The sequence below is a fragment of the Suillus bovinus genome, assembly GCF_016758785.1.
Source record: "Suillus bovinus strain UH-Sbo-P2 chromosome Unknown EDB93scaffold_118, whole genome shotgun sequence".
Taxonomy (NCBI): domain Eukaryota; kingdom Fungi; phylum Basidiomycota; class Agaricomycetes; order Boletales; family Suillaceae; genus Suillus; species Suillus bovinus.
This window is the reverse complement of record NW_024542174.1, coordinates 84,676-95,216: the sequence shown is the minus strand read 5'-3', so window position 1 is coordinate 95,216 and position 10,541 is coordinate 84,676. Positions and strand designations below refer to the sequence as shown.

The 10,541-nt window shown below is 44.7% G+C and overlaps 3 protein-coding genes across 3 annotated transcripts; 1 reads left to right on the top strand and 2 right to left on the bottom strand.

The window, feature by feature from the left end:
* Positions 1-4,831: 4,831 nt before the first annotated feature.
* On the bottom strand, positions 4,832-5,188 carry EDB93DRAFT_1044504 (uncharacterized protein; the record flags this gene model as incomplete). Its single annotated transcript, XM_041444604.1, has 1 exon — positions 4,832-5,188. A coding segment is annotated over one exon (357 nt), but the record flags the coding sequence as incomplete, so codon positions are not given.
* Positions 5,189-5,512: 324 nt separating this feature from the next.
* EDB93DRAFT_1256324 (uncharacterized protein) lies at positions 5,513-6,933 on the bottom strand (the record flags this gene model as incomplete). The annotated part of the gene is made up of 9 exons (XM_041453934.1): positions 5,513-5,535; positions 5,607-5,997; positions 6,051-6,193; positions 6,252-6,328; positions 6,386-6,447; positions 6,502-6,511; positions 6,555-6,626; positions 6,683-6,752; positions 6,813-6,933. The coding sequence occupies 9 exons, from the start codon at positions 6,931-6,933 to the stop codon at positions 5,513-5,515; spliced, it is 969 nt and encodes a 322-aa protein (XP_041301704.1).
* A 504-nt stretch (positions 6,934-7,437) lies between these two features.
* On the top strand, positions 7,438-10,097 carry EDB93DRAFT_1108727 (uncharacterized protein; the record flags this gene model as incomplete). Its single annotated transcript, XM_041447880.1, has 7 exons — positions 7,438-7,705; positions 7,761-8,186; positions 8,239-8,535; positions 8,594-8,683; positions 8,744-8,884; positions 8,943-10,030; positions 10,068-10,097. The coding sequence occupies 7 exons, from the start codon at positions 7,438-7,440 to the stop codon at positions 10,095-10,097; spliced, it is 2,340 nt and encodes a 779-aa protein (XP_041301703.1).
* Between the last annotated feature and the right edge of the window lie 444 nt (positions 10,098-10,541).

Genomic DNA, 10,541 nt, shown 5'->3' with positions numbered 1-10,541 from the left:
CCACTGTCCTACTTATTACCCCCAATTGTTTACAGAAATCCTACTCGCTCATATACCATTTTGACTACATACAACAACAAGATTCATTATTGTGTCGTCTGTCAGGACTGACCGTCTCCATAATGTAACTCATTATGTCTACTGTCCTACTTATTACCCCAATTGTGCACAGACATCCTACTCGCACATATACAATGTTGACTACACACAATTTCGACTGAGCTTTTGACTGCCTCTTACGAATCGACTGAAATTTGTTAATTACCGTCAGACTACATAACGATTCAAATCATAATTGTATCTTACTTGTACATATACCACATACTTACTACGTCAGTGCCAACACAGCCAGATCTGTAGAAATTGAACTCCGCTAAGCGCGTCTTGGTGGCGTGGAAATGTCATGTGAGGCGGAGTTAAATATTTTCAATCCGCGAAATCACTCTTTCTTCTCGACCACAACATCCTTTACCTTTTTCCTCGCTGTGTGCATCGTGCTAGTGGTCCTCGCGCCTCTTAGGCGCATACTGTCGATGACAGTGGCTGCATCCGCTCTTGCAAGGTTGAGTTTACGATTTCTCCTCGCTCTGTGCATCTTGCTGGTGGTCCTCGCGCCTCTTAGGCGCATACGTCGATGACAGTGGCTGCATCTGCTGTTGCAATGTTGAGTTTACTATTTCTCTCTCGCCCTGTGCATCTTGCTAGTGGTCCTCGTGCCTCTGAGGCGCATACTGTCGATGACAGTGGCTGCACCTGCTTCGTCATCTCGAGTGTTGTTGCTCTCCCTCGCTCTATGCATCTTGCTAGTGGTCCTCGCGCCTCTTAGGCGCATACTGTCGATGACAGTGGCTGCATCTGCTTCGTCATCTCGAGTGTTGTTCTTCTCCCTCGCTATGTGCATCTTGCTAGTGGTCCTCGCGCCTCTTAGGTGCATACTGTCGATGACAGTGGCTGCATCTGCTTCCGCATCTCGAGTTTGGACCGGCATCTGAGCCAGTGAATTTTGTTGACCGTCTCAAGTGAACACTCGTACATAAATTAAAATTTTGATTTGGCAGTCATTTTTATATACATGATGACCATGCTAATGCAACGCTACAGAGTAATTGAATGAGTGGTGCGTGAATCAGTAGAATGTCTTGATATCTAGTTTTTTCACACACACTTCCATGGCACACTGATCACACTTAGCTGATATGAAGGATGTCGTCTGTACCATGTTTGTCGTGGCATGCTCACACATCTACTCTGTTACTCATCTTGTATGGACTCCAGGGCCAGAGTGCATGTATGGGGCAGAGGAGAATGAGATCTTCGAAGGTATGTTGATTGTCGCAATCAGTACATGTTACTGCTCTTGACCCATTAGGTTTTGGCTAGCACGGCAGATGATATACTGCTATCCTGTTCCGTTCTGCCTGTCACTAGTGGGGACAAATGGTGTGTCTTTGTGCGTTTGAACTGTTTGCCCAACAACATCCCCATTTGCTCATTTCAGTGTGAGTGATTTAGAGCATCTCTACCCCCGATTGATAATACGCGAGTTTTCTTGTTGCATTGAATCACTTTTGACTTTACCATCGCATACTTAGGCACCTCTCCACTGAAGAAGACATCAGGCTGTGGCAAGCCGTTGTCGGGCACAGTCAGTGGGGACGGATGAGGCTGGTTGTGGAATCAGTATGGATCATGACGCATCACCTGAGACTGACATCATGTTAAGTAGGATACGCGAGGACACCACTAGGGCGTTGCTGTGGGTCTTTGGACCCATACATTGCGGATGTGGGGTGTAGAGAACAAAGGGAAGAGCGAGCGAGCGAGAAGCTATGGGCAAGCGCATGGGGAATCCTAGAAAGCATACCAACCCTGTGTATATCTATGTGGAGTCTAATTGGATCTGTTTTTATAATCTATGCAGACATAATTCAGATGTGCAAAGCATGTTTTCAGATACAATCCTGCTGTCGGATTAGATACACGGATAACAAATCTACCTCTGAACAATTCATGTATCCAGGGTCGTATTAGAGTCAGCACTGTGTACCTCTCGCTAGTCTAGCGCTTCGGGATTTGCATCGTATGCGACGTCTGTTTATATTCCGCGTATATGGTGTATCTCTACACTAATCTGATCTGGCTCTTTTCTCGTTTCCGCAGTGAATATTGTTGTGTGTTGGACATATTATATTGTACTGAAACTGTACTATGGATATAAATATTTCATTTTGTAGCATTTCTGACATCGATAATCAAATTATTCCTCCTCGCCGCATTGATTTGTGCTGAGAGAGGGCATGTTTCTGACCTGTAGCATGCATGCATTATTATTTTTTATTTCTACTCGACAGTATACAAGATCCATGTATTACCAATACATCTGCACTATTCAATAGGTTGTTAAACGAACACTGAGTGTGTGGTAGCTGTTTGGCTCAAATGACAGTGCTGGCTTTTTTAGTGGTTAGTTTAGTTAGGGCTAACTGCTATTGAGCGAGTGGGTGAGATACGACTTGTATGACATTATCAACGCGAAAGAATTTCCAGGAAATAAACAGTGTTAGAATGCCTGCAGTGTGACATATGTATTTACTAAGTATGTACCTGCCCATGACCTAGCACAGGTTGCATCTGATCCTTCATCACTGATGCGAGCATTTTCAATCCAGGGGTATACGTATCAGGAATGTCAGGCTTATAGACATGCAGAAGATATCGAAGAACGTATTTCATAGATTGCACATCGTCTGAATTCTGTGGCGGACGACATAGTTGTTAGCTCAGCTGAGTAATTCATCATGAAATGAAAAATAAAAACTATTCACCCAGAGTTTGTGTAATGTAGAACGTACGGATTCCTTATCCGATATCGCCCGGGATGAAAGTTCAACCAGAACACAATGCGCCTGCTAATCATGTATATCTCGGAGCAGCATCAAAGATGGCATAGACATACCAAGGGGGGAAGGACATTATCTCCAGTAATATTACGAAGTGTGTCCTGACACTCTATCGCGATATCCTTGATCCAGATATCAATTGACATAAGTACCCTAGCCATCTTGCTCATAGCATGGGATATGCATTCTCCACGAATCAATAAAGCTATATGTCGAGCTATGGCCAACCATGAATCGTGATCTGATTTGATAGTAGATAAAACAACATTCATCGCATCGGGATCCATGAGGAAGGAGGCCAACTGGAAGGTAGCTTAATTTTAAAGCAAGAGAAGATGGACGATTGACGTACAATTGGCGTTACATGCATTGCACCCATTTCAGACTCATGCAGAAGGTCTTTCATTGTGTATGTTGGATATTCGACTGACGGAACAGGATCTTTTGATATGTGAGCGAGAACGGTCCGTTTTTGTAGCGAATACCACAGGTCGTCCACGTTTGAAATCTTGGATCTTTTAGAGACTGCTGGGGCTGTCGTTAAACACGTTGTTTTACGTTGGCGTAATCGCGATTTCAGGTTGGGTGAAATTGGCATACATTGTGTCTCCTGGGTCGTAGTGTTACCGACACATGTACTTTCATTGGAGGCTGATTCGTCCAGAACATTTGTATTTGCAGTGATCGTGGCTTCAAGTAGAATTGATGTACTGGATACATCACCGAAATCGTAGTTTTGATTTCCTGGTGACTGTGGATACATATCCGTATAAGCCTGCGTAAATGAACTCATGAGTCTATTATGCGAAGAGGACAACAAACAAACAGACATTGATGTCTTCATTCATCTGTTCGTGAAGGAATCTGGAATCAGTACTATCGGACTCAACAGCGGTTTCTGAGTGCTGAGGTTGGGAATAATCCATAGCTACGTCGTCCTGCACTAGCATGTCAGTCTGCACTTCAGTGTCTGACATAGTCCTGCCGCATGGCAACTGCATTGTGCAGTCCGCATGTGAATCAACTTGCACACCAATATCCATTGTGGCTCCATAATTAGCCATACGACCTTGAACATTGATACGGGACGCATCTGGGGTAGCTCCGTGCTCGGTTGAATCGAGAGAATTGATGGCCTGGTCATATTCGACTACATTAGCCATAGGATCTTGAATAGCAATGCGGGACACATATGGGGTAGCTCTGTGTTCGATTAATCGATGGAATGGTCATATTCGACCACACAGTCACTACCCTCACGAGATTTGTAGAGCTCGCGGCCAGCAGCAATAAAGAATCTCGCCATAGCCCACGGTCCACCGATAACTCCTGGCATTTCAACAACATTTCTGTCATGCCAAATATCTCAAAGTACTCCTCCGAATCTCGTGCTGTTACGAGGAATCCATTCGACCACTAGCTTGTCCAATGGATCATCATACTTCAGGCCTTGAATTTCTCGAAACCGCATTACGATATGACTTGGTAGCCATCGTCCAAAGCCCCCAACAATAATGTGACGTGCATCGTTGACCTAGGGTGGTAAGAGCAAGGCCACGACACTGCATGCTGAATGGATTGTGGAAATGCTGGAATGGACTGGCGTGCTAGAAGAAAACATGTTATATTTGCATCGTCCGTTATAGAACTTACGTACTGTGTCAAGCTCGCCCGATTCAACCAACTCCTGAGGAGAGTCATGAGAATCTGTTGTTGCATTCCTTGCATCAACGATCTTGTCAAGAGAAGCATCTATCGCATCATAAAGACGATTAATATCTTCCCTGCGCCAGATCCTTGTAATGCGCCACAGAAATCGTAATCCTTGCAATTCTCTCTGTGATATGCGATCCAATTCACTGCGTTAAAATATCAGGTCTAATTAGATACATAACATACAAGCACCGCACAAATACGAGTATGTCTTGACAATCGCCATTCTTGAGGCCGTCAAAGGAAACACCATGAGCTGTAGCCAATTCCTGACGACATCCATCGTGAAATCCATTACCCGTATGATCCAACCAGAGATAATAGTCCAATGTAGCAGATCTGAAGTTTCCATCGAGGGGATCTGAAGATGCACCAGCATCATCCAGGAATGCAATGCGTACATCATTCAGATATCGTATAACCGACAAATAGGTGTTTCGTAGCATGATAGCCTCATCGCGTGATGAATTCTGCAGGTGATGCACGATTTTTCTGTAGCTTCCGATTTTCTTGTTGAGCGCATATAACGGTAGTCGATAGTGTGTGGCAATTGGGCATGTCTTCAGTGACTGTCCAGTGACCTTGAGGGAGCATTCTCCGTCGACGTCTTGTATGGTTGCTTTTATTTTCAACAAGTGGTGCGCATCGTGTACGCTCCATTCACGAAAGTTACACGATGGATTCATGGAGGGATTATGTCATTGACCATCATTAGGACTGTTACCATGATATAGAAATTTATGCTGCTGTATTCGGAACCGATGATCCTGACGTCACACTAGCAAATAATGCTATTGACTACACTATGTGTCATCTCAGGGCGATGTATAACATTTTTAAACTTAATCTCAAGTCAGATGATCAGACATGTGATCACAAGAGAAAGAAAGCATAAATTACTAAGGAGGCGGCTTGTCCATATCTATGGGGGTAGATACAAATAAATGGAAGTAATGTGAGAATGCTATATGACTGCCGTCGTGCAAGTCAGACAGTAGTATCTAGGAATACTCTCATGTCCCATTTGAAGCATGATGTCCTGCATATTATTCTTCCACCCATCGGGCAATCGACGAATGGTTCGAGCTTCCTCCATAAGTTTCTTTACCTTCATGAGGATGGATGCATTTCCAACGATTCCACACGACCCTCCTCGCCTGATAGGCATCGTCAACAGTGACAGAAACTGCGAGTCGAAGTCAATGTCACGATACATGGAAGGCATCGTCGCCTTTATGTTGCTGCGCAGCTGACGACCAAGAGCTGCAATGCATGTCTCGTTGAACCACTGATGACATTTTCTACAGTATCGTTGTTGAGTCATTGGAGAGGAAAAAGAGGGATCGCATTTCTTGCATGCGCAATGAGTGGCTGGCTGAGAGTTCTGAATTTCTTGTCAGATGGAGTGCACAGTGAGATAGAAGAATATTTGCATACAGAAACGTTCACGCCATCCATATACTCAACATTACCACGGCGTGAAAATGTAATATCCACAGTCCAGCGATTATACAGAGTCTTCGTGGGTATCTGATTTTGCGCGAGATCTCCTTCATCGTATGGCAATATTTTCGCATGATCTATCGGGAATGCAACATGTTAAAATAATGGTGGCATGATCCAGATGTCGCTACATACCCTCCACACAGCACATATCGACTACAGACATATGATTACTGAGGACAACCTCATACTCACCGACGCATAACGCAAGACTAAATATTCATGCATTCATAAACCTATAGCGGTCACTTTAAATTGAAAGGACGTACTCAACGCCCTGATCCTCCAAATCTACCTTCCGATAATACCACTGAATTTTGAGCCATACATCCTGTAATTATTTAATGAGTTAAGTTAGGTATAGCCGTTGTAGTGGCAAATATACTTTCCTGGGACTGTCGACCAGTCTTTAGATATATTTCCGCAACTTTCCCATACCAATACGACATTACTTGTAGGCTTCCATCTGGCATTTGAACTGCACGTTCATCTAGTGGATAAATTGCGACACTGTGAGAAGCATATGAGCATAATCTGAGCAAAAACACGAATAAAGTCTGTCGTACTCTTCCCCTACACGAATGACCATGGGACACTCAGTCGAATCATCTGAATCAGTAGATGTATCATATATCCCTGTTAATTATAAGGTGTATGAGCCAGAATGTTGCACGATGGAAATGCATTAAAATTTACATTCCAACGAAGTGCATCGCCTCAATGTACGAAGCTTCGGGTGACTATTACGCATCGCAGTCAACCGTCTCCTTCCATCTCTTTCAATTGCACAGCTAGTGATAGATGGTCTGCGGGACATTGAGATGGTGAAAAAAGTGACGAAGAGTGTTCAGTGTTGACATCAAAATGGGCCATACTGCGGGACCAGTTATTCCATGTCGTAAAGTGTCGATCTGATGAACGGATCAAGAATGATGTGTCAAATGTTATCACCGGATCATAAAAAGTTACTGAAGGACGCCCAGGCTGTTCTTATGGCATAAAATAAAGTGTTGACATGATGCATGGCACTGGAGCAGATCAGACTGCATGTCACAACATATAACCGAGTACCGTTCTATTGAACCGAAACCTTAGATGTCCGAGCACATCGGAAGATATGTAATGACAGGGTGAGCCCATCTGACTTAATTGATCGAAATGGTGTAGAGCAGTGATCATCTCCTTGTGCAATCAAGGACGTATCAAGGACGTATTTCGCTTCAGTGCGAGCACATGGATGTTCTAGGGACTGTTGTGCCGAATATAATGAGAAAATTTGCGAGGTGTGGTAGATCACTCGCCCAAAATCACACTGCATCAGATGGACGAAGACGACTCCCTCGAACTTCTGCAGCAAATACTTAAATTAAACATCCTTGATGTGGACCCGCATGGATCAAGTACATCAGCTACTGGTAGAGATACAGCTGAGAGCCCATCTAGAAATTTATCAAACAATAATGGTAGTGATAATTGCGGAGCCCTATCTGCAGCGATTGATGCATGCGATATTGCAGAGGGGTGGAATGACGAGGTCGAAACAAAAAAGCCAAAGAGAGGCAGACCACGAAAGCGAGTTGTGAATAGTCGTGAGTTCATATATTGTGCCCCATATTTACATTCAGAGTTCATAAAATTGAGCAGGCAAAAAGCAGCATCCATCATTACCATGTGATGAACCGACCCAGAACATCCTCAAAATCACTAATGATAAACGACTAATCCGTGCCACAATTAGTCCAGTCCCAGAGAATCTGACGAACCAGCATAATACAATAGACTATGGCATAATATGCAGTGATGATCAACAGGGGCAGAGGGCTGAGGATGAATTGTCTGACACAGCAGACATCTTGCAACAGATAATGAGGTCTGGAATCCTGGATTGGAACCCTAAGGGGTCATTGTCTGTGACGCATGCAGCAGATGCTAGCTCCAATAGAGCTGAAGAGAGGAGGGACAGATCACAAGATATAGAGAGCACCTTGATCTCTCACCAGAACAATCGCACAAAAGGAAACGAGCTACGGCGTCCATGTGGAAGACCTGTGAGGAGGGCAAAAGCACAGCGTACGTCCCTGTAATAAATCTCTACCAGAATTCACATGAAAATTATCAATAGAAAAAAAATACAATCACGTTGCCTTGAGAGATAGGCTATCATCCCCGAAGGAGAGGAGAAATAATCACTCCGGATTCGTTATTCGTGCCACGAGCAATCCGGTGCAGGAGGGACAACAGGAAAAAGGAGATATAGTGCAGACTGACCACATAGCTTGGCCTGATGAAGCACTTTGTAGTGGGAATGGCAATAATGATGGTCCATACATCGAGGGTAATCCATCCAGGACATGCCTATCTAACAGTCAGCGACGTCGTGGACGTCCAAAAAAGCGCATCGTTCATGCAAGAGGTAGAGGTAAGTGGTTATTCGACTCATCCCTAAACTTCATGATACCTACAGAATATGTTTGCAGGATCAAAACACCAGGTTATGCGTAAATCACCTTCGAGTGCTGCTCAGTCGAAGATCATCGACAATGATTACACACATGAAACAGGGACATGTAAGCATTATCTGTTGACAAATGAGCAGATAAAGTAATGGTATTAATGATGCAATCCAGGGAGTCCAGCACCATCGATAGCAAAAATACATGATGATGAATACAGGCCTTCTCCTCCGCCACACGCAATTTTACGGTCACCATCTCTGGAGGTCTCGCAGAATAATATCACAGTGGAACTAACGGTTCAGGAGGTTGCATGTAAGTTCAGAAAGGATAGAAGAGATTTGAAGGCAAAACTTATTTGATTCAATAACAGCTCGTGCAATGGCCAGACCAGTCATTTGGACGTCTGCCTGGTACAACTGGACAACCCTTGGGTTGAATGAATGGCTTGATGCTACGGTCGCTAACTATTATCTCTGTGATGTCTGGTATGAGGTACTGGGCCGATCACAAATGAGATATGTGGACTTGTATGCGGCGATGGTGAACGATATGGTGGACGAAGAATTAGAGCTCTTCAGAAAGTACCACTTCTTATCTCAGGACGGCACATGCCCTGTAGTCCCTGTTGGATTCATCGTCCATCACTCCGATCATTTCTTCGCTGTCGTATTTGACTACCAGAGACATATAGCCCATGTAATGGGTCGCCACATCTCCGACTCAATGATGGACGTGGATGGCGTAGATCCAAATGACTGGGAAGACTGGGATGGACCGCAATACTGGAGAAGAATTGGATCCCTTCATCGCTGGAGCACAGGGGATGTCACAAATGTCTCTGTGAGATCCACTAATTGGTTGCAAAACGGAGTAGACTGCGGTCCTATCGCTTGCTCCGTGCTCGAGGAATGTTTGCGAGTGGGATTAGATGACCGTGGAGACCTGCCAGCAATCGATATCATATGTGGCCACAAACTGCGCATTCATATGTTGCGTGTTGTGGCTGGGCGTCTCAAGCTCAGCTGTAGCGACTATCTTATGCTCCTTGACGGTCCACTGGAGAATTGGAGAGAGGATGACGTACCAGACGAGGATGTGATGAATTCAATTCGGAATGGACAGCACCAGGCAGAATGCTTAAAGCTCCTGCGGAAATTGACTGTCGTTAGCGCGACCTGCTCAATGTGTCAACGCCAAACACCCCAAAAGGATAGAGAAAACCCATCAGCATATGAAGACGAGAACAGAGATGGTTTGACAGTGGATGAGGATGGTGTTGAAGCTGAAAGCACCCATGAAGACGATTCTCTTGGAATGGCACTTTCTGTAAATCACAAGGAGAACCTCACCAAGCTGTTGAAAGCAAACAAACACCTGACCGGATCTCGCAATCGAAATTTGATAGTCCCTCGCGCAACTGGCACACATCTTCAACTTGAGCCTGATATTCCTCTTGATGTCAGTGACAATAACAATGTCGATTCCCAGCGCTCAGGAGCCGCCTCATCATCTCGTAGGCGAGTAAAGAACTGGAACCTTGGTACCAACAAACGATTTCCACGTCCGATTGCACCACCTCCACTAGCTGCGTATTCAGGTAGGAGATGGTGTCCAGATGATAGGACATTTGACGACTACGAGGGTGGACCTACAATCGAGATGTTGACAACTCTAAGGGACATAATTCCAACCACGACATTCCAGGCTGGAAAAATACAGATCTCGACCGCTTGGGTTGATTGGGTTGACCACGGATATCGCATCACCCCTAGCTCATTCCACATATTCTATCAATGCGATCCCATAGCCACTATGGATCACGTCATGTCTATTGGCACCACCGACAGTCATGATCCATCAAATCAAGTTCCAGATCGAGTCACGGGTGCATACAGCCTGCAACGTCGAGGGTCATCTCAGGAGGGGCAATGCACGCGCATCACAGATGTAGAGATACTTTCTGCTTCTG